This window comes from Patagioenas fasciata, chromosome 2 (genome assembly GCF_037038585.1).
Source record: "Patagioenas fasciata isolate bPatFas1 chromosome 2, bPatFas1.hap1, whole genome shotgun sequence".
Lineage (NCBI taxonomy): Eukaryota > Metazoa > Chordata > Aves > Columbiformes > Columbidae > Patagioenas > Patagioenas fasciata.
In genome coordinates, this window is record NC_092521.1 from 96,445,588 (window position 1) to 96,470,454 (window position 24,867).

The 24,867-nt window shown below is 42.3% G+C and overlaps 1 protein-coding gene across 1 annotated transcript; it reads right to left on the bottom strand.

The window, feature by feature from the left end:
- Nucleotides 1-9,353: 9,353 nt before the first annotated feature.
- On the bottom strand, nt 9,354-23,670 carry CD83 (CD83 molecule). The gene is made up of 5 exons (XM_065832153.2): nt 23,567-23,670; nt 23,315-23,445; nt 13,118-13,334; nt 12,901-13,004; nt 9,354-11,103 (listed from the first exon to the last, which is right to left on the bottom strand). The coding sequence occupies exons 1-5, from the start codon at nt 23,607-23,609 to the stop codon at nt 10,945-10,947; spliced, it is 654 nt and encodes a 217-aa protein (XP_065688225.1). The 5' UTR covers nt 23,610-23,670; the 3' UTR covers nt 9,354-10,944.
- Nucleotides 23,671-24,867: the final 1,197 nt, after the last annotated feature.

The following is a 24,867-nucleotide window of genomic DNA, read 5'->3' on the forward strand; positions in this document are numbered from 1 at the left end:
TTCTTTTGTCTTGCAATGTCATGCTCACATCTAATTATGATCTGACAGTGCAAATGCTTGGTATCATTTTAATATTTATTCCTGTGAATAACTCCACTAAAATGAAAGAATTAGTGTTCGTGGGATCAAAGCCGCTATAAACTCTGTGTTCTCTGAGGTAGCAAGTGTGTTTTGTATCTGCTCCCAAGCTGCTTCACACACTGTGGCCACTGCAAAAATAATACATAACAATGAGTTTTCAATAACAATACTTAACAATTCTTCACTAATGAGAAGGAAAAATGTCTGATTCAAGCATAATTCTGTTTTGTGGGGGCTTTTTTTCTTTTTTTTTTTCTTTATGAGATTGTTAAATAAGTATGAATGAGGTGCAGTAACTTGGGTTTTATTGGAGTCATAAGCATCAAACTCATTCACAAAATGCTCCCCATTATTGCATGTAATGAACAACAAGAGAAAATAGTCTCTTTGGGAGTTTAACCTCTATGATTTCTTTTAAAGCTATGGGAGACAGGCAGCATTAATACTGTGTGTGCTCTTTTTAACTTACATTATCTTTTAATCCTTTCAATAACTCAAGACCAAACATTACTAGTTAAATGTTGTAGGGGTTTTTCTGTTGTTGGTTTTTCATTGCGTTTTTTTGTTGTTGTTTTAAATTAATGCTTACAGTCCAACGTCAGGTCACTTTCTCCAAGCATGACTTGGATACTTTATTGCTCATTGATTTATTTTATGGTGGGACCCACCATTATCAATCATTGTGCTAAATACTCTACAGACTTCTGATTAAGATGATGGCCCAATCTGCATGATCAACAGTTGGGCAAAAGCAGTAAACAGCAGCTCCTGGGGAGGGGCAACATGGAAGGGAAGACAAAGCCAAGGGGACAAGTTTAGATGATGATGTGGAGTTCTGCAGAAACCACTAGCCCATGTTCCCAGCATGGGAACTTCCCAGCAGTTCCCAATTTCTACTTGCCTGTTGCATACAGCTTCTTAAAAATATAAATTGCTATAAACTGATAGAGAAGTAAAACCAACACCAGAGAAGGTGGTGGAGGACAAAGCAGGCTCTGGATGGGAATGGTATTTTATTGAAAGAACTGTCTATAGTAGGGAAACATTTGGAAATTATTCCTGAAGTTTCTTCTCCACTCCAGTTCTTCTGCTCCTGGGAGAAGTTACCTCGCTGCCTTTCCAGATTTTTAGTGATTCAAAGGACAAATATGTGCTGAGGCAGTCACTGGGCTCAGAGCGATGGCTGGAATGTAGAGAGGCCCCAGCATGAGGGGTGCCATACAAATTTACTGAGAAGGTCTGGCCCTTTCTGCTCTTCACAGGGGCTGCCAGTGGTGACACTTATTTCACAGTTTGTCATAGAGTGGTTCTTGTCTCCTGCCACAATGAAGCCAGGAAAGCTTCTCCTTGCCATCCTTGCAGCATCTGGGAACAGCACAGAGTGTGAGAAGGTGGGAGGAGAGAAAAGATGTTATTGAAGATCATAGGTCAGGTTCTGAGAAACTCTTTAAACTTACCCCAATTTTGTCTACTTAGCATTTCATCAAAATGCAGCCATGTTTTAAACAAATCTCTGAAGCCTGTCTCTCCAGCGAAGCCCATTACATTTTGTGCTGCACAACTTTGATCTCACAGAACAGTCTCTTTACATTAAGTAATAAGGCATCATTTGGTTTGCATTTCATCCATTCTTTATCACATTTACATTCAGGTAATTGCTTCCACATGCTCTTTAGCAAAAGAAAAATCCAACTGCAATTCAGGCATGTTTACGTTTATGGATGGATTGAGTATGTCAAGTGTCGACACTTTATTTTATTTTTTTTCTCCAAAGTGACCAATCCTCAAAGACTGCTTTGAAGAGGGGAGAAGAAGGAAAGTCAGTAATTCACGTTTCAAAATTTTCCAAAATTGCTCCCAACTGAGATGTTTTTCAAAGCCCTGATTTACCATACACAAAACTTTAACGCTTGCCATGCCATCATGTTAATGTCAAGGTAGGCCTCCCATGCATTCAGTCATGTGTCATTATTTAATACAGCAAAAGCTTTAACTCTTTCTATGTTATGAGCTGTAAATAAGCTAATCCTGTGAGTATTTCTTCAAAGTGGAACAGAGCTGTATTTTTTCTTTCCTAGGAATCTGGGGTGTGTAACTCCACTTGCCTCCTGTGCTGGTAGCAGGAAGAAAAGTGGTTTGCCAACTATAGCATGAATTGTGAAGCCTGAGAGCATAGCAGTGTGAACATATTAATGCTAGAATATTGTGATTTTTTTTTTTTTTTTTCATGAAAGCTGTTGTTGAGAAGGAATAGAAACAAAGTACAAGCTGTACTGGAAGATGTAGAACAGATCCATGCTCTGTATGCTATATAAAGATTAATCTTTATACACCGACAGTTGTTGTCAGCAGAGTTGACTTTTTTCTTTTGCTAATGTTAATGGAAATGTACTAGCACAATTTACCAGCGACATTTACAGCTGTTAAGATGGAGTGAAATGGGAAGAATCTGTGAGAAGACAAACCCAGGAGATTTGACACCTGCTTAGGTGACAAGAAGCATGAACTGAGGGGAGAATCTCTTATTCTAAGGTCATGGCAAACATTGCCAAATTCTGTTGTTTAGGACCTGTAGTAAATGTTGTAGGAATATTGCTTGTCTTTTTTGTTTTGCTTTGCTGATGTTGGGTGGATTTTGGTAAGGAAGGAGTGGGGTATTTTTCTCCAAGGGGAGCAGCAATTTAACCAGTCCCTTTTTTAAGCAGAGTGTAGTGAGCCAGTCACAACTGCCTGGATCTTAATTCACTTGACTATATTTGTATAGTAAGCAGGACAGAGGACCTAGCAGCCTGATTTGCATGTAGACACTGTTCTGTGCACTCAACAAAAGCGCTGCTATAGTATGCAAATCTCTCATTTCTGCTTTGGCATCAGGCAGCCTCCAAAAAGTCACACACAGTTCATCTGTTTATCCAGGGCACTTCTCATAATAGAGGAGCACTTCACAGTCCTTAACATAAGCTTCCTGCTGCTATCCCTAGAAAGTAAGACAGAGATAAGGAGTTCCGCTGTAACTGAAGTCCTGCAAAATGCGGGTCTAGAAGGGCTTAGCTGAAGGGCATATCCTCAGGACCAGTGTCTTGCAGCCTAGCAGAAAGGTCCTGACACCTGACCTGAGATCACAATTTTTAGCAAGGTAAGGGCACAACCCAAGGATGGGAGATGTGTGAGACAGTACAGAGAAGGAGGAGCTGCCTGTCCCAGCCAGGAGAATGGTTTGGCTACAGCTCCAGCAGCAGTGACACTCCTGCTGAACTGCCCCACCAGGCAACGGGTCCTGAGCCCTGATGGCTGCAAGGACAAAGGCTGCATAGGGCATCCCAATGTGGGAAGAGTATCCTTGAATGAGGCTGGCTCATTCACCACAGTGTGCCACAGGTTTGGATTGTGTAATTTTTTATTTTTTTTTTTTAATTAATCCACATGTAAAACCTATCATGACTGACTGCTGCACAGGGCAGAAAACTATGAGACCATGTGCTTGGCTTCATGAGCTGGTGTGTGCATGTGCATTGACTTGTCCATTTCTGACATATAGTTCTGAGATCCAGGGATGGGATACAGACAAAAATTGTCTTTATTAAATGTCACGTATTATGAACACTTCCAAAATTAAAGTGCACATGTGTTGGAGACTATGGATTTCTGCAAGTGCTGCCAGCAGAAGTATTTAATATTGGGAAAAGCCAGAACACGGACAAGCATCTCTGACAGTGTGCTGTTTATCATCGTGTGCTTATCCTTGAGTGAAGAGATAAAGTTTAAAAAAAAAAGCATTTCTGACCTGCATTTTTCTTAGCCTTTGGCCAATGGACAAGGACCAGTTGACCATTTTTGAGTTACACAGTTGTGCATTGTTTGCTGTTCTTCTATCCTGCAGCTACTTTTCATACTGTAGTCTACAACTTTTGTGTGAGATATCTTTGGTCATTAGTGGCAGAGCGCAGATGTCTTGGAGTGGTCCATTCATACTGTAATGGGCATCTTGAAGAATAGTGATAAATAGAATTGTTCTCTGACCATGAAGAGTGTAGACTCATAGGATAATTGAGGTGGGAAGGGACCTCAAGAGGTCTCAAGTCCAATGATCTGCTCAAAGGAGGATGAGCTATGGGATCAGCATATCGCTGGGCTGAGGTCAATTGTATGAGGTTTAACGAGGCCAAGTGCGCTTGGGTCACAACAACCCCAGGCAGCGCTGCAGGCTCAGGGAAGAGTGGCTGGAAAGCTGCCTGGCAGAAAAGGACCTAGGGGTGTTGGTCAACATCCAGCTGAACATGAGCCAGCAGTGTGCCCAGGTGGTCAAAAAAACCAACAGCATCCTGGCTTGTGTCAGGAATAGTGTGGCCAGCAGTACTAGAGAAGTGATGGTGCCACTGTACTTGGTGCTGGTGAGGCCACACCTCGAATCCTTTGTTCAGTTTTGGGCCCCTCACCTTAGGAAGGACATCGAGGTGCTGGAGAGAATTCAGAGGAGGGCAACAAAGTTGGTGAGGGGTCTGGAGCACAAGTCTGATGAGGAGCAGCTGAGGGAACTGGGGCTGTTCAGCCTGGAGAAAAGGAGACTGAGGGGAGACCTGATCGCTGTCTGCAACTACCTGAAAGAAGGCTGTAACATGGAGGGCATTGGTCTCTTCTCCCAAGTAGCAAGTGATAGAACAAGAGGAAATGGCCACAAGTAGTGCCAGTGAAGGTTCACACTGGATCTTATGAAAAATTTGTTCATTGCAACAGTTGTCAGGCATTGGAACAGGCTGCCCAGAGCAGTCATTGAGTCACCATCCCTGGAGGTTTTTAAAAGATGTACAGATAAGGCTCTATATGACATGGTTTAGTGCTGGAGTTAGGTTATGGTTGGACTCGATGATTTTAAGTGTCTCTTCCAACCAAAATGATTCTATGATCAGACCAGGTTGTTCAGGGCTTTGTTCAGCTAGGCTTTGAAAACCTTCCAGGATGCGAACTGTACAACCTCTGTGAACAACCTATTCTACTGCTTGGCTGTCCTCACAGGGAAAACAATATTCCCATTTGAACTACTCTTGTTTCAACTTGTGCGCATTGCCTTTCATCTTCCCACCATTTACTGCTGTGAAAAGCCTAGGTCTGTCTTCTTGATAGCGTTCTCACAGACACTGGGTGAACTGCTTTTAGGTCTCTCAAAACCCATCTCTTCTCCAGGTTGAACAAGCCACAGTCCCTTAGCCTCTCCTCACAGGGCAAGCACCCCAGGCCTAACTACATTAGGGGAAGTTTTGTGGCCCCAGAACTGGACAAGGTATCTAGATGTGGTCTAAGGAGTGCTGAGCTGAGTAGGGGGATCTACTTGATCTGCTGGCTGTGTTTCTGTTCACAGAGCCTCAGAAGCTACAGGCCTTCCAGACCGCTTGTGCTCAGTATATATTTGCAAGGTTATTTCAGCCGTAACGTGCTCAGCACACTCCCTGTTTGTGGAGGTAACACAGCCCCATCACCTCTGCTGCCCGCCTGAATACCAGCAGCCACATGGCAAGAGAGATGTGCTAACTGGTGCTAACAAAGGGAAGAGGTCAATTTCTCTTGGCTTGTATACGACCCTACAATTCCAACTCAGTTAGATGGAAGGAATGTGATTAAATCGGTGTTGATACCAAGTCTGAGAACAGATGTGAGAGTGAATTGGCAGAGCTGGAATTCAGATGGGATGAAAATAGCAAAAGGGAGTGGGTGGAAACTGTCACACATTTGTGTTACAGGTGCTTGGTCTAGACCCCAACATTTGCAGAGAGGACTGTATTTTTCTTCCAACTAATTCTTGTTAATCCAGTTTCTCCTGTCAGTGGAGTCTTTTCCCCTTAATGTTAATGTCCAGTAGTTCAAGCCTCCTGTTCTTGCCCCTGAAGCACAACTGTGGTAAAAATTTCCTTTCAGCTCCAAGTGGACAAGATGTAAATATTGCCACTTTACCTGCATCTCATAGAGGACAACACTTGAACTCATTCTCTCCCATTTATATGCAGGGAAACTGAGGCACACAGTGCAAACTTTTTAAAAAACAATCAAACAAAAACAGCCCAGCCATTACAGATTGTTCTTACTCCCTTCACAGATGCAACTGAAAGTCTCTGCAGAGAGCAAATCCCACATTTGCACCAGGATTGTGCAATCTGTGTCTCCCTTAGGACCTGTCTTTCTCTTAGTTGTTGCCTTTGATCTGTCCATGGCGTTGGATTTATTGGTTTTGGTTGGTTTGGGGTTTTTGTTTTGTTTTGTTTTTTTTTCATTGGCTGTGACGTCTGTCTTGTAACAGAGCAAACACTTAAAATCAGCCCAGGCTGTCTGTCTGCAACATAACAGATGCACTCGTAACTCAGGCACAAGGATGTACCAAGCTTTTCCTTCAGAGAGTGGGAAGACTCGCATGGCTTGGATGTCAAATGAAGCCTTCAAACGACACACTGCTCCGTGCAGTGACTCTATCAGTCTTGCTCCCACCCATTCCCTTGGTGGATTTTTCAGGATTTATGTCACCACCCTGGAGAGTTAAGGGCACTCTCCCGACAGCTTTACATAGAAGTAATATCAGCTGTAGTCAGCGAAAAGCAGAGTACTACAAACATAGGGCTTGGCAGTGGAAAGAGAACAGACAACTGAAAAATTTGGTACTGTGTTTATTTGTAACTTTTTAATCTCCCCAGCAGTTTGTTCAACAAATGACTAAGAATTAGGGATTTTGCTGATATTTATTTACTTAAAAAAGGGGTATGGAGGAAGCACTTCCAATTTAACTATGTAGCTGTAATGTAGCATTACAGCTTTGTCTTTGTGTACAGAGCTGAGGAAAATCAATTGCAGTTCCGACGGGGCAGATGTCTTGGTTGAGAAGGTCACTAAATACTCGCAGTTGCTCTGCAGAATTGGAACCAGACCCCCTCCTTGCTGCATCAGGGCTCGACTCTGTGCTGAGAGGGTTGGGGAAAGGGAACAAATGCACCAGGGAAATGTTCTTTATGCTCTCCAAAATGGTCTTACCTATGGCAGAAGAAAGAAGGTAGGGAGGCATTTGGCATGCCTAAAGAACTATATTCTGTTTGTATCATTTGCAGACCCATACCAAGGATTGTTTTCATCTACATTGTTGAATACAAGCATGCTTGTAGCTCCTGCTCGGGAGAAATAGGTTGAAAACTGATCAGCCTTTACAGAAAATATTACTGTGGCAATGCTGTTGAGGTCACTGTCAGCCTGCGTTATCTGCTGTGTAAGTGCTAGCCACACAAATCAGGCTTAGCTAAGGGCTATAATTCATACACTCAGCGTTTTGTGGATTATGTCCTTTAGCTTTCCCTCATTGCTGTTTTGGATATTCACTTAGCTCTGGTGTATGACTGTTGCAATTTCTCTTTGGGGAGAATTCCCTGTGCGGTGCAGTGTTTCACTGTATATTCCTCAACCGCAGGCATACAAACTCACTCGGTACGAGTAATTTTATGTATAATGCTTATTGTTATCTTTGAATGCAGATGGTTCACCTTTGGACAAAACAACAGAAAAATGCAGGTTACAGAAAAACAAACAAACAAAAAAAACCAACAAAACCTTACAAAACCCACAAGAAATATTAACAAGGAAGCTCCTGTGGTTAAGCAACCGGAGAAGAGTTAGGACATCTCAGAACTTTTCCCAGTTCTGATCCAGACTTCTTCAAGAGCTTTCTGATTTCCAGGTGTCTTAGCTTTTATTTATAAAACAAAGATTATGATACTTCTCACTTCATGTATATATTGAGATTAACTGAATTGCTCATTCTAAACATATTGTAAGAAAGTATTACAAAGAACACTTCTGGTATACACATATGCTTTTGTATTATCTTGCAAAACTAAAGGCGTCGATAATAAGAGTGGTGGAAAATCAAACAAATATTTCTGTCCAACAAAACAATTAATCTGTACAATCAAAACAACTTCTTGACTATGCAACATGTTCCCTTTAATAATGAAGTGTTAAAATCTAAAGAATGTGTGCATGTGTTCATCCCCTGTATGCCAGACTAGCTGAGGCAGTAACTTTGAAATATTAATAGGTCCATTTTACAAGGAAAGGACTATCTCTTCTGAGACAGTATGTTGAAAATTGTGTAGTTCATTCTGTAAGATTTTTCAGCCAACACGTGACTGGGTTTTTTTTTTTCCTCTTCCCTGTTAGTGCTGAAGTTGCTGTTATTAGCTTTTCTCCTTCATTTGTCTGATTCTCATTCACAATATTTCTAGCTAATGTTAGCTCTTTGTCCTACAATTCCACAACAGTTTCTTTACGTCCTAGATGTGCAGGTACCTTCATGGCTTTAGAACATTGCCTGTTTCTCTCTAGCTCTGTGATTCAGTCAAGCATCTCAGCATAAGACTTTCTCACTGCTTATACCTTCTAAACTCTGTAACATGCTTAAGCGGCCTTGAATGTGATCACTTCCACTGCACAGCTGGACCTACAGCAAATCCCCAGAATCAACCAGTCTGAAATTTCTGAGCCTGAAATTTGACTCCCAGTGTTGTTGACTCAGGCCCCATCTTCTGTATTGCAGACAGTTTGGCTCAGCGAAAATATAATGGGTATAGTTGCTTACACAAAGTCCCTTTTTCATTCTGTCCTATTCATATATCTGGAGAAATAATTTTGAAAGTGTTTCAGCCTTTGTTGCTGATTAATTATCAACCCCCTCAGCCAAATGTTCACTTTCTTCCTAATGTCCTCTCTCCTTAACCAAACAAACAACCCCCTTCCTCCCCCCCCCAAAAAACAACAAAAAGAACCCCACCCACCTGTGACTGTCAGGTATTAGGGCTTTCTGACCAAACAGAGAAACTTGATGTACCCTGGGTCACTAGGTCAGCTATTGTACATGCACATTCATTTCGTATTACTGCTATGTAAACGTACAGGTCACCCATGATGGTGCGCCACGTTTAAAAGTGACCATGGGTAGATTGAAACACCCTTGTGTTTTACCTCAGGACTTGCCTGTCAGTAAGGAACAGGAGTTTTAGAATGTACTTTGGACATGAAGTGAAAATTTGAGAAAAATTTATATGGTCTTAGTTCCTTAGAAATGCATAAAATTATCCATTGCTTAATCAATTATACACACATACATGCTGTCTCTCACAGAAGAGGCTGGATCAGGCATCTACATTATTTGATGTAATTATCTTAGTTGTAAAATAAAATTCAATTGATACGGAGTATTTCTGGGTTTATTTGCCATATGTGGTACACAAAGACAAGTGGTTGGTTATGTTTGAATTTTTATTTCAAGTGCATTACACACATCTATATGAAAAAATTGATTATAAAAAAGCAAATGTGGCATTAATTTACCATGCTCTAAGTAAATTGCATATCCCTTGTAACCATTCTTCTGGTCAGGAGCCCCTTGAACTCCACCAATGGAGACATTTACCCTGCTCACAGAGGCAATACTGAGGATGCACAGTGCTTTCCTACCATCAGTGCTTTAAAATCAGTCAAAGGATTACGGAGAGAGCTGCCTTGTCACAGCCTGGAATTCCGAACTGTGTTAAAAATCCCAGTGTTGCGGTTTAACTCTTGAAGGATTTTTTATTTTTTCAAGATTGTGTTCTTAAGTGCTTGCAAATTTTCGTATTTTGGCTCAAATTCTTATGTTGTAGTCTAAACACCTGCAGTCACTCTAGACTCCTCTTTCTTTGCTTTCAGAACCAGCAGCCTGATAAGGGAAGATCCTTGATTTCAGACTCCGAAATCTCTCTTGCTTTCTTTGGTCCAAGAGGACAAGCCTTCTCTCCCTTATACCGTATGCCTGAGTCCAGTTTTTCTCATGTCCTTGCTTCATACATACTACACACTGTCAACACCAAAATCAGGTGCTCATCTGTCTCATCTCCCATTCCTACATCTCACGGCTGTCTCATCACAAAGATATGGACAGTTGATTTCTTCCGAGCCATGGCTTTGGTTATCACTCGTGTAACTTGACTGACATAGGTGTCACCTACATTCAACTTTACGTTCTATAAACCACAAAATAAGTTATCTTCACATGACTGTAATGTCACTGGCTGCTTCATTCTTATTTTTGTTGCTTTAAGGTTAACAGCCTCATTGAAGCTTCCTATGTATTGACTTAACTAGAGATGCCTCTGGGAAACGTGTCCCAACTCCTCTTGAAGAGATAGAAAGTTCCTCTCAGTACAGGAAGACTTCTAGAATATTTTCTCTCTTCTTACATTTCAGCTTGTCTGTCACTCTGAGATTTGAAAGTGAATGTTGATTCGATCCACCCAGGCTAAGAGTATGAAGTTACCTCTTCAGCTTACTTGAACATCACACGACAAGTTACAAACTGTTTCCAGTAAAGGAACTCCATCCAGAACCAGGCTTGGAGCAGACACAGACCCACACACTTCACTTTTCATACTGCAGCACCTGTTGTGTTTGCTTTTGAAAGACGAGAGCTATTAGTTCAGTGAAGGGCTTAATTAACCAGCTTTGCATTGCCATGACCTCCTTATAAGCTGGTCTTCATCTCACAGGAGCATTCTTGCTTGGGACAAGAGGGCTTCACAGCAGACTAAAATAAAGTTGATATCAACTTCATAACAGCATACTAACACCATTGTGTAGCTATAATGGTATTTCGTAGCCACCAAACTCCCAAAAGTTACTGTAGTGCATAACAGAGCTTTTCGAAGGCTTGTCCAGCACAAGCAGTTCACTGATGGATTACCTACGCTTTCAGGCTGTTCTGAAGAGGCTGTATATTAGCATTTATTTCCTCTACGTACCACTCGGCCATCCAGCTTGTGTCATGTTTACTGATGAGCCCATGGTGCCATCAACATCAGCTCAGACAGAACTTGAAGTAAGCCCATTTTTGTACGAGCTGTCATGGTTTGAATCCTGGACAGTTGTCGTTTCATGTACATTGATGATGGTGAGCTCGTGTTTCATATCTGGTCTGGTTTTTTGATAATTGAGAGACATACTCTCTTTTCTTAGGCATGTCTAAAACAAAACAGAAAGGAAAGCTTAAAACTGAGGGTTCCTAAGAAAGCAATTTTTTTTTAAAGTGTGAAAGTGCTACTTTTTCTCCTTGCTAACCACAGCTTACACCTTTTTGATTTATTTGTCACCAGAAGCATTCACCATCCAGCATCCTTCCTCAGTCAAGGAGCTTTATAGGGCAAAAGCCTTAGTCACAACAGAAAATTTATATTTAATTCAGGTTTTCATACAAACAGGCATTGCATCAAACTCTTGCAAGTGTGTTTCCACCTCCCTTCAGTACAGGTCTATGTCCAAAATATTTTCAACAAGTTGTCAAAGTCAAGCCCTATTCCTGACACCAGTCCTAAACTTAATGTTGCTGCTGAGTTTCGTGGAGATAAGGCACAGTCTCTACTAAAGGAGAGTACAAGGCAACCTGTAAGAACTTAACAGGCATTTGAAATAATGAAGCTTACTTGTGAGATCAGGTCGATATTAAACTTTGCTGAAAGCTAGGTTGATACTTGAGACTGTACATCACCCAGGAGTGAGATACATGATAATTCCACCAGGGTGGTTATCTTCACTACACAGCTCTGCTTTTTTTTAACTGCACCACTAATACTGGGACTTTTTTTTACATATGGGAAGGAAAGGTTTCTGTAGAAATCTGAAATTATTTCAGGACACTGAGCAGAACAGGGGCATCTGTCTCTTCTGAGTGATATCCTTGCTTTCATGCTTTCATCCTAACAAATTCCTACAAGATTTATCTTGTCAAACCTTAGTCTGAACGGAACAAATTACTGGCAGGATTGTCAATCTAACAAAGAGACAGGCATAAATTTAATTGCTCCCTGAAGATACATGAAAAGCTACATTTAGCTGCAGCTAATTAGATATTCTCCAATCAACAGTTATGATTCATCTGCTGAGGAGCAAAACAAGAAGGCAAATATGAAATAGGCAACAAAATTTAAATCTGACCTCCCAAAATGCTGCGGCTGGTTTGGGTTTGTTCCTAATTAGAAACGCAGCCGGTGTCGCTCTGTACCAACACCCAAGGCTGGTGCTGCCTCTAAGCCAGGGGATGCAGATCTCTGCATGTGGCGGTGGCTTCATCGGTGCCATAGACAAGGTTTAGTCTCGCTCCTGTGCAGTGAGCTTCCCAAATACCACCTCCTCCTCCCACCTTTCCTAGAACTACCAGTTAGCATTGGAGTTACAGATAAAGCCTCAAGGAGGTTCTTTTCTGAGGATCTTAAAATGTCTGTTTCACAAGAAAGACAGAGCTTCACAAAAATGCCCATCTGAAATGGGGTTATCATCAATTTAGGGGTATGAAAGCTGAGGCAAAAAAATAGGTGGATTTGAACTTGTCCATCATGCTGTCACACAAAGCAAAGCCACGGGTAGAGAAGGGATCCCAGGGGCCTGTGCTTCTATATCAGGCAAATGCTGTTCCCAAGTACCAAACCAGAAGAACTTCTGATGTGCCCTTAAACTGCAGAGTAGCTTGCACTCAAAGTAACTGGAAGCAGAAATGAGCACCAGGGTGCAGGAAAATGACTGTCTGGTTTGAGTTAGATCAGGGTGCAGTGAAGTGTTTTGTCTCTTTGGGACTCCATCCTGTGTTCCTCATGCACCTGATTTTCCTCTGGCTTTGAAAATACTGTCTATTTAAAGGATTTGGTCATAAATTCAGTATGAACACCAACTTCTGACCAGCTATCTTCAGGTGCTGCTAACAGAGAAAATGAGTGGGTTTTTTTGTTGGTTTTGGATGATTTGTTCGTGAGGAAGGAAATTACTTACACAGGTAAAAAAGATGAGCAGCAAATAAAAAATCCCGAGACAAGTCAGCATGAAAAGTTCAGCTTTGTATTTTTTTAATTTTTCGTTTTCTATTCCAGGGCAACCTAAAATGTAAAGCAAAGTGTTACATTGTTCCAGTGTCCGTAAAATATTATTAAACAGTTGCCTTAATGAAATGCCATGTGGAGCATGGGACAGTCAAAAGTGTCTACCGTACCTGTTACTTTTAACGTGACTATGCTGCTCAGATTGTGTTCTCCACTCTGTTCCCCCAAAGTGCACTTATATGTCCCACTGTTTCGGCTGGTCACATTTTTGATCCTCAGTGAAAAGAAGGTGTCATTGGAGAGCTCCAGGGACCCTCTGAGTTCTCTTGGATAATGAGATTCCACATCAAGGGCTTTCCATGTTATTCCTTCGCCATCTCCCGCCATCTGGAAAAGACAAACATATTTCTCGTCTTGGGCAACAGTGTCATCCTGAATTTTAGGAGAAAGAGTTTTAAAGCTGGCTTATGGCTGAAAATACAGAGGCTGAAAAGAGCTGGTCAGGGGAGCGGGAAACCTCAAAAACATCTAATACATTTATGTTCACAATCAAAAAGTATTCACTTTTTTGATAAATAGATACTATATTTTTAAAATAGATACTATAGAGCTATTCTGTAATAGCTGCTTAATCTGCCTCACCCAGACACAATCCTGGTAGAGATGTAAGATGAGAAAAGGCAGCAGTAGAGTTTGCTCTCAAAGTGTTTGCACAGAGGCCCCAGAAGAGTTCAAACAGAGAGAGACAACCCAGGGGGATGCAGCAGAGGCAGCAAGAGGCAGCCCTACCCAGCTGGCAAGCTGTGGCCATGGGGACCAGACATCCCCAGGAGAGTGTGGCAGCAGGTAGGTGGGTGCCACCGCTGCCTGCGCTTGCCCTGCCAGCACACTTGCCACCACGTACACCGCAGCGTGCCAGCTCTGCCAGTACAGGCTGGCATCCTCCCAGCGATCCCACAGCCCAGAGGTCCCGGCCCTGGAAACTGCACTTTCCTGTGCCAGTTTCTGCGCAGCTGATCCCTGAACGCATGGTGTCTCTCTGGAGGAATGAGGGTTTCCCTCCACCTCCTCTTCACTCTTTATTTGAACTAAAGAACAAAAATTGCTTCGACTCCTTCAGATTTGGTTGCATGAAGGTCACCAGCAGGTTCTGGTGCACTTGGGGAGCATTCGTATGTTGAATTTCTTAATTGTAACCAGAAGACCTACATTCCTTGGCATTGCTGAGAGGCTGCTGGAGGAATGAAGTGTATTCCCAAAACAGTTTGTACTGTGGGGCGATAGGATGCACTGAAAATGACAATTGGCTGGGAGCCACAAAGAAAAGAGAAATCACTGACTTGATTTGAAAGATGGGAGAAGGGTTTGAATTAGCTCATGTCCATTCTTATTCATCGACATCGCTCCCTGGGATTTGAGGCAGCGTGCTCTCCATGAAGGTTTCCCAAGTAATGAATTCGACCTTTCTGTGGACTAGCAGAGCCAGAGCCAGCTCATACAGTTCAAGGCTCAGCTTTTCAGCCAAACTTATAACTAATGTAAGCCAAGGCTTTATTATTATGATGATTTTATTTTAATAGACATATATTTGGGTTGCATGTCAGTGCTTACTTTCTATCAGTAAGTATAGCTACTTTATCAGGGCGTAACAGTTGCACTGTAAATTACTGAAATTAGCACAATATTTTCATGCTGAGGCTAGGAGCATCTGGTTCCCCTTTCGTGTATTTGTATGAGGAAATCATACTCAGGAGTCTGGAGACAAATATGGGCCCTGTGTTCCATCATACTTCGCTACTTTTGCATCCCTAAAATGGTGAAAATAAGCTACAAGTTGGGGGACTTTTCAGGAACTGTGGATTCAGACTAAAGCACAAGATTTTGTTAATTGTAAAGATCCTTTCTCAGAAAGCTTGGGGTTTTTTAGCACATCAACTGAAACACAAAGCAGTAATTCCCTGGGGCTTTCCACCTTTTACCCAGCAAGAGGGAAGAAAGTACCTTCTTCCTCTTAATCCCTCAGTAAATTTACCCCAGCATCTCTTTCTTATTATGCTCAACATCAAGCAGCTATGAGACAAACAGTATCTACAGTGGGTTTCAGGCTATATGGACTTCATTGTGCCACAGGGATTTAGATATTTTCAGGCACTGCACATTGTCAGAGATGTGGCCAGAGGAATGCCAATACCCAGGCTGGGCTCAGCTCTGGTTACAAGTGGGTCAATAGCAGTTAAGTGGATAGAGTTGACCTCCCTCAGATCTAATTTTTGCCACTCTCCCTTCCCTTACCACCCCCTGCCTCAGTGAAATTTAAAACTGCCCACAGGGCAACTGAGAGAACCAGCCAGGCTGTCCTTCACATTGCCCTAAAATGCAGATAGGCGGTCTGAGTTACACACAGAAAATTAGTTTTGTGTTTGTTGTTTTGGTTGGGGGGGGGGGGTGTTGGATTTGGTTTGGGTTTTTTGTGGTTTTTGTTGTGGTTTGTTGGTTTGTTGGTTTGTTTTTGTCCATTCACTGGTACCATAAATAATTGCTGTCTTGGGTGGTAAATGGTACTGTGATTCTCATGGCTGAGACCTGGGAACCAGAAAACACTTTGATCTTTCTGTATGCAATTGTAACCACCACTGCTAGTATAAGGGAGAAGTAAATTAAGTCCATGTATCGTATGCCTGGCCATGCGCTTATTTCCAGTAAGATTTTTGGTAAATGATATAACTTCCCTATCTTAATGGGGACATAGAGATAGGATTAATTATTACCTCCTAAACTCTTTGAGGTGCTCAGCTTAAGCATAGTTGCTGTCACATGTACAGTGACAGTGATCCTGGAAACAAGCAAGTCAGAACTTGGCCTTGCTCAGACCTGCTCTGTGTAAGGCAAAGCACAATCCATGAAGCTGCACTAACAACATGCCTTTCCCCAAAATAGAAGAAAAAGTTACTTTATGTCCTAATCTGACTGCATTGCTTGTGGAGAAACCAATTGCAGTCTGGATGAGGATCATGAACCTTTGCATTTGGGGAGGAGGAGGAACAGTTCATTTTTGTGGGTTTAATTAGGGGGTTGCATGCCTCACCCTCTTCATTAAATTTCCACTGTTTTTGAAGAGCAGAGGCCGGAAAGCAGTAGGTGGTGGTGGTGGTGTGCCCTGCAGTCTCCTCACATTTTTTAGGTTACAGAGACATCTGGTGGCCTTTTTCCCAGCCTCTACATGCAGTGTGTCCATCCCCACTCAGAAGGCACAGAAACCCTTTCTCTGATGCCTAAATGAAGCCTTTTCCACTGCAATATTATCTATTAGCTTGTTAAAAAAAAAAAAAATAATAATAATAATAATAACCACTCCCTTTCAAAATTCTTTAAGTAGTAAGGAAACATCTCACCAAATTTTCAGAGTGTGGCCCCATATCCCAGCCATGTAAAAGGAAGTCTACGAGATGTTCAGTAAGGTCATCATTCCGCCTCTTACTCTATTCAAGCTAACCTCTCCCCCGCCCCAAACCTAATTAAAATTTAAAATTACAAAAATGCCACTTTGTTTGCTGCCTCCTGTGAATTACTTGGCGGACTCTCACTAGACAGATCATTCCGCAGCTCAACCTCCTATGATAATCCAGTGCTAATTCATGCCAAGTGTCCTCCAGGTGATACCACAGCCCGAGGTAAATGCCAGGGGTTTTACCTAATTAATTCCACACAAGCTTAGAGGGATCGAAGCAAGTGCTGTTGGTGGCAGCAATCCACTTGTGTAGGGACCATCCTCTTCTTTAATCAGTGACAAAATATCTTCTGCCCACATTTTGTTTGCATGTTATTTCCCTTCTACCTTGCCGGCGAGCAAGCTGTGGCACACCAGCCCCCCCTGCTCCACACCTCCAAAGGGAGGAGAAAAGGGAGGTGGTCTTTTTCTGTTCCCGTGTTGGCTGTTAACGGCTTTACCAAAATTCAAAAGGCAAATGATGACTCGTGTAGTGATGGGTAGAAATGCTAGTGAATCTAATTGCATTAAAAGGGTCTCATTTCCATGCTGTCTGCTGGGGGTTACTGAAGCAAGAATTTAGCTGGGGAACGGGGACCTGCAGGCTGGCAGCACCATTCTGCCTATCTGCATAAAACTACCCATTAAGAAAATTAAACAACAAAAGAAATGTGAGTTTATGTTTGTCACAATATCTGTGACAGGCTTTGTCAGAAATCATCTGGGGGGACTGTTTTTCTCCATCACCTTCATGGCAATGAGAAGGAATGCTAACCCCAGGGGCTGATACTGAGAGACACCTTCATTAATGACATGGACACTGGGAGAGAGGATGTGCTCAGCAAGTTTGTAGACGACACAAAACTGGAAGGAGTGGCTGATATGGCAGAGGGTCATGTTGCCATACAAAGGGACCTCAGTAAGTTGGAGAACTGATTTGACAGGAACCTCATTAAGCTCAGTAAATGGAAATGCTGAGTCCTGCCCCTGGGGAGGAACAGCGCCAGGCACCAGTACAGGCTAGGGCCAACCTGCTGGAAAGGTCCTGAGGGTGCTGCTCATGAGCCAGCGAAGAGCCCTTGAGGCAAAGGCCAACAGCCCCCTGGGCTGCATTAGGCAGAACATCCCCAGCAGGTCGAGGGAGGGGATCCTTCCCCTCTGCTCAGCACTGGTGAGACACACCTGGAATGCTGGGTCCAGTGCTGCGCTCCCCAGTATAAGAGAGACATGGACATACTGGAGACAGTCCAGCAAAGGGTCATAAAAATGATTCAAGGTTTGGAGCATCTGGCCTATGATAAGAGGCTGAGAGAGATGGGACTGTTCAGCCTGAAGGAGACAAGGCCCAGGGGCATCTTACCAATATGTACTTGATTGGCAGGGGGACAAAGAAACTGAAACCAGGCTCTTCTCAGCAGCCTCCAGAAGCAAGATAAGAGACAATGGGCACAAACTGGAATTCAGGAAATTCCATTTAAACATAAGAAAAAAACCTTTTTACTGTGGACGTGGTTGAACGCTGGAATGAGCTTCCCAGAGAGGGTCAGGAGTCTCTATCCTTGGAGATATCCAAAACCTAACTGGATACAGCGCTGAGCAACCAGATGTAGCTGACTTACTTTACTGGGTTTAACTGAAAGTTACTCTAGTTTCTAAAAGCTTGAAAACACTTGATCTAAATAGGCTGCAATTTTCCCACATGTATTCTCTCATCAGTTGGCTGATTCCCATTAAGCTTCTCCTAGCCTGGTGCTTTTTTGGTAAGAATAATGGTGGTGACACAGTGGATATTAAAATGGGATAGGTTTGATTGAAAATAAAACTGAGCTGATATATTTCTGTTCTCTGGCAGGATTAATTATGAGAAATAGGTAGAATAATTAGGCCTCCAAAATATAAGTGCTCTTCAGCAAATATTTCTTTTCCAGAGAACTAAAAACAAGGTGGAAGATGAAAGAGGAGTGCTTTTCTTGGTCCTAGCTGGCTGGGTTTTAGCTGCAGTTTTGAAAACTGCTACAGTGTTACATGACAGTGCCACTAAAGAAAGTCAATTCACCTGTGCTGTAGTACTTGCACCCAAGTAATAAATTAAAACTTAATTTTATCTTGTCCATGTGTAAGCAAGCAGTTGTTAAGTTAGAACTCATGTTCTCTGCTCTCATTAAATACCTTTTCTCATAGAACGTTTCCCAGGCTAAGGTGTTACATTGGCTCCCATGTAAATCAAAATGCCAATATAATCCACTTTTCCCATAAAGGCACATTTTTATTTCAAACAAAAGGGTTCAGGTCCAAAACTGATGTCGGTTTAAAGGTAGAATGTATTAACATTTATTTATTTTCTTCTGATGGTGGGATGATTGTAGAAATTATTTTATTTAAAGCTATATCAGGAATAAGGGCCAAGTTGAAATTTCTGACTGTTAAAGAGATCTAAAAACTACACACAGCCAGAAGGAATTTATTTTGTGAAGCAAAATATCTAGAATTCTGGCAATGCCTGACACCCAGAAACTGAGCTGAAACTGTTTAATAGGTGTGTTTTTCAGCACAAAAGCACTTTCATGTTTCATTAGTGCTGAAGGTGCATCCATATGGTTCCTATAAAGTGTCATGTAGAGATACCAACATTAAATCTGAAAAATACAGATATAAATTGTGGGCACGTGTGCATGAACTCTGACAGTGCTTTAGAGGGGAAACAAAAAGGAAGAAAAACCAAGCCCAACCTCAAAACAAAAGCAAAGGAACTGCATGTGACACACAAGCCAGCTGGAAAAGCCCTATGACTCAGTCACACAACCTCTTTACTTCTTTTTTAGCTAAGGGCATCCAGTACTAGCTCATGTTAGGCAAAATAATTGTTTTGGTTATGAAATCATTTCCACTGTTCCCTTCTTGTCTAAATCATTAATGTGTTGGAGATACTTAGAGCTGAATAGATGTCTGAGAAGTATTTGACTGTATTTCTTGTGTGTTAGAAATTAGACTGAAGTAATTTAGCAACTATTTACCTATGCTAATAGATAATAGCTATGCATATTTAGCAATAGTAATTTCCTTTGAAGGAAGGTGCAATTAATATTAAATGTCTATAAGGTTTATTCTTATTTTGCAATATGACTTGTCCCTCTAATTCTGCCACAATTTTGTATTTTTCAGGGAAGTGTTTTAAAGTTAACAGGATTCTCTCCAGTGAAGTACAGCCTTCTCTCCTCTTTCTCAAGATTTGTTTTAGATTAAGACTTTTCTGGCTATCACACGAACAAAACAGTGAAATAGCCACTGGTATTTCATTTGTGTGTGTTTAAACTTGGTTTTCAAACTGGATATAAAGTGGTAATCATGAGATTTTATGAAGTGGTTCTCATTTTCAATGTAATGCACAAAGAGAAACTGTTCACTTTTCAATAGCCTTTCAAGGCAAAACTGTAAGTAAAGTTTCATTGCCAAGATTCTTGTTTTGTAGGTGGGCCACAGAGATTCAAACCAGTATTTCCATACACAATTCCAGTGCCTGAGTGCTTATGCAAAAATAACCTAGACTGCACTTCTCAGCTGGCAAACTTCCACACTGCTTATACATGGTTTTCTGGTATGTAGGTTGCCCAGCATTCCTGAAAATGGGCCTCCTTTAAAGGGGTACCATCATTATGAAAACTCCTCCCTAATTTTCTCATGGCCACATAGTGAATGGAGTGAGACCTGCACCAGTCTGGAAGAGGACTTGATGCTCTACCTTTCTCGCAGCGGGCTAGGTCTGCCTGCTTCAACTCTTTCTAAGTAAAACTCATTTTGTCTGAGCTGCCTGACTGTGGTCCTGATTCTGCACAGAACTACTCACACACATGACTTCACACATGTGAATAATCTAATTAGCACCAAAGATACTGGACACAGAACAGGTTTGCAGTACAAGACATTAGCAAAAGTGAAGGGATGCAATCCTTCCTTTTTACTTCCAGTTGGATTTAGACACCAGAATACTAACTCCTTTAAACAATTATTTAACCATACAAAACTGAAAAAACAAGTACTTCTAAATAGCATCCTTGTTGTTTTGTTTTTTTTTTTTTAAGCAGATCAGAGCAAACTATTTAAAAGTACCCCTTAATTGATGAGAGCACACAGAGGTGCCAGCGGGAAGGAGGAGGGGTTGTTCACCCTGCACAAACAGCTGCACATACAGTGCTGTAACATTCTCACCATCATTTTTTTAAAGTGTCAGAAGCAAAGGTTAATTGCTTGCATTTACTGCACAGTTTAAAGTGACCTCATACAAAAGATTTAGCCTAACAGCTGCTTGAACTTAGCAGTCTGAAATTTCATACCATTTGATGGAATTACCTTTTAATTAGCCCTTTGGGGGTATACGTGGTGTTTATTGATTAATCCTTCTGTAGTTGTTCTTTAAATAACAGATTAATACTCTCTGGGTAGCCCAGTCACATTCTGCCATTCTCTCACCCTCCATTGGCAGTGCTGGGTGGGGACAGCAGCGCACAGCCAAAGCAATAAGAGGTGAGAGCTTCGAGATGCTGCCTATTTATCTAGCCCCACAAGTAGAAGCAGCATTGCTTCTTCAGCATGAGACACTGAGCCTAAATTACTTTTTCCTGTTGAGAGTCAGGCTTTTAACTTTGGTGCTGTGTCTTTCCTAATACGGCTGTGACTGTGGCTTGGGCTAACGTCACCAAGAGTGGCGTTAGCTGCCTGCATCCACTTCCCATCTCCCTCCTGGGATGAATAACCAGAAGACACAGTACCATGGTCAGTGTTACCAACCCCTGAGGATGGTGGCAAGAGCTGAAGATAACTAGATTTTGTTTCTTCTTGTAGTTTTGGCAGTGCCAACAAAGAAAAAGGGCATGAGGTCCTGGCATGATGGGCACTGAAAAAAGTGTCTTTTCCTGAGTCAGATGAAGCAGGAAGAGTGAAGAGATCATGGAGAGAGACGAGGTTGGCAGGACAGGGCAAGAGAGGTGCAGTGGCAGTCAGGACCATAACAGAACTAGTGAGGAAGGGGCACAAACAGAACACATCATCAAATATCACCCTCTCCTCCATCTGCAGTCTGGTTTTGCCCAGATGGAACTGTAAAGAGCTATGAGACAACACAGAACTGGGTCCACAGGGTTTTCTTACATTCTTCCAACAGGGCAGTGGCTTTTGGGTCCTATTTGCTGCCACTGAACTCAGAAGGACATCCTTCTGGAGGATCCCCACACTTCAGCCTGCTGAAATTGTTTTTGTTTTAGTTGACTTCCAGCACTGGTTTGGGGGACAATTTTCAGAGATCCAGTCAACCTCTCTGTTTATTATTCCTTTACCAAGTCTGCTCAACTCCACCAGGTCCATTAGACTGCATGGTTTATCTGCAATGACCTCCCTGCCCTGCCTAGACTCTGTGGGAAACATGGGGCCCTAAGTAATTAGCATGTATCGTATGGAAAATACATGTCCTTATCCAGCCTTTGAAGCAGAAAGCAAGTTGATACCTATCACAGCTCCCACAGTAATGTTCAACCAAATGTATTATTCTCTCCTCTCTATCTCCCACCTGTGCTTAGTTCAGCATTTTGGAAAAAGAAAGACACTAGACATGCTGCACTTGCTGATGGGCTGGTACATTAAAAACAGCTCTTTGAGGGTTAGATATTTTTGGATTACAGTTGTCATCTAGCCCGTAGGCAGATGCTCATTGTTGTACCAGCACTGAAACTCAGATGCGTTGCAAGTTTCAGCCACAGAAGCCTGATCTAGCAGTGTTGTTTGTTGGTTTACCAGAGGGAATAATTTAAAAACTTTATCTGACCAAACTACTGAGGAAGCCAAGGCTGTGGCTCTGTGTTCTGGCAGAGATAAATTAACAGTTTTCACTCACCAAAACCAGGGTTTTTTCTCTTCCAGTGCTCTCCCAGCACATGGGAAAGTAATTCAACTCTGTAACCCACAAAATCTTAATGCACAGATTTATTTTCCACTATTGCAAGAAGGAACAGGGAGTTGATTTAACAGGGAACAAGAGGACCACCAGGACTGACCCATGGTAAGTAGCAGGAGTGCATGGCTGGGAATGATAAATGGGGGAGAACAAAATTTTCTAATTTTCCTGTTAGTTTGGCTTACATCCTAAGCTGAAATGAGGCACTGAAATGCACAGTACCATACAGCAAGTCAACAGCCACTTCTTCACCCACTGTGCAATTCTTTCTATAAGAAATTTCATCTTGAAAGCGTTGAACAGGATTTTCTGCTCATTAGCAAATTGATCCTTGTAGCCATCCTGCAAATAGGTGGTCAGTAGGACAGTCAAGATGTGACTTTTACTTCGTGACTGCAAAGAGATAACTCAGAATTTCTAGCTCTCCATCTGCCTTCTGCATACCTTGCCCTTATGCTCACCCCCACTAGCCAAAACTTCCTAAAGAATAGCAAGTACTTGTGTATTGCTTCTGTTCCAAAGAAAAATTCAGCTCCTATTTGGGGGGGAGATTCACCAAGGGACATCACTGATGTTGCAAAGTTTGAATACCATTTTTTGATCTGAAGAAAAATCCTGGAAACACTCCTCTTTGTAGTACTATTTGGCAAGCTGTATGTGGGGCAACACCTGCATCCTGATTCCTGGAAGCCATCAATAGCTAGATAGAAAAGCAAGCCAAGAACAATTCAGGGATCACACTTGAATAGTCTGTCTCCAATGACATGGAAAATTCCTGTTCTTCATGATCAGCTCAAATGCTTTCATTGCTGCCCTATCTCAGCCGCACTGACAGAAGGATGCCTCTTCATAAAATAACCGATTTTGTACAAGACAAGCCAGGATCAGGCAAGAAAGCAAAGCAGACTGCTCAAGCAACTTAGGCTATTTCCTTACTTTATACCAAGATGCTCTCTGGTACGTGATAGAGGAGTCCCAAAGAACTTTACAGGGCAGCAGCACTTCTTCGGCACATTTCACAGCAACATCAGGGACCGCCACAGAAGCCCCGTGGATCAAGCACCAAACTGCAAAGCACAGGTACACATCACCTTTAAAAGGGATTCCTTCAGTAATATCTTCTCAAAACATGTCCGCAGAAAACAAACGTGAAAGACCAGAATGGAAAAGGCAAGGCTCCACACTTACCGTTGCATATGACAATGAGCAGAGCGCAGACCAATGAAGACATGGCTTTTGCTGCTTCAAGTCACAGACCAACAGCAGCGTGCCTCTTCACAGGACAGATTGTGAGAGCAGACTGAAACTGCTACTGCTTCTGGAGTGATATTTCTGGAGGCAGACTGGGGAATCCCCTAACCACCTATCTCAAAGTTCCGGGTCACAGGGAAATTCCCCACGTGTAGAGGCCAGTGCTCCTCCCATTCAGTCTGTTAGCTCACTCCCATTTCTACAACTGCCTGCATGGGTAGCATCTCAATTCCCTTGTTTTCTTTGTTTTTTTTTCTCCCCGCTCTGTGTTGATCTGAACAGAAATAAGGTTGATCATAGGGCACTGTGGATCGGGCACAAAATCAGCACTGAAAGAATCTCTCGAGTGACAAGGAAAAGGGTTTGTCAGCCTCCCAAAATCACAGAATCACAGAATCGCAGGATGTTAAGGATTGGAAGGGACCTCAAAAGATCATCTAGTCCAATCCCCCTGCCGGAGCAGGAACACCTAGATGAGGTTACACAGGAAGATGTCCAGGTGGGTTTTGAATGTCTCCACAGTAGGAGACTCCACAACCTCCCTGGGCAGCCTGTTCCAATGCTCTGTTACCCTCATTGAGAAGAAGTTTCTTTTCAAATTTAAGTGGAACCTCTTGTGTTCCAGCTTGAACCCATTACCCCTTGTCCTACTATTGGTTGTCACTGAGAAGAGCCTGGCTACATCCTTGTGATACTCACCCTTTATATATTTTTAAACATTAATGAGGTTATCCCTCGGTCTCCTCCAAACTAAACCTTCCCTCTGCAGCTCTAACAGAGCAGTGTCTGTGCAGAGGTTGGCCACATGCAGTGGCATTTCTGAAACCACATTTAAACCCTCAGGTCATAACACCACAAGGACACTGTGACTTGAGTCTAAGGTCTAAGCAGGAGTTTAGAGCATGGCTGAGCAATACAAACTGTACTTCTGTAATATTACATGTTAACATGTAGGCACTCAGGATATAGAAGCAACATCTCTGTGTATTCTGTAATTTTCGAGGCAAGCAGGAGTGGCTAGAGTGACATAATTCTACCAAATTATATGCTGGAAAATTTCCTCATGAAAAAGATAATCAAGGCAGCTCCCAGAAGAGGAATCGTTCAGACATCCCCTCTAGATATCTGAAAAAGAAAAAAGTCCTTTCCTTGTGATCTGCAAGAGCCATTTCCCCCTGGAGAATTTTTGAGGAAGTCTGAGGTTGATCACAGAAGCATTTACAAATCACGAAACTCTG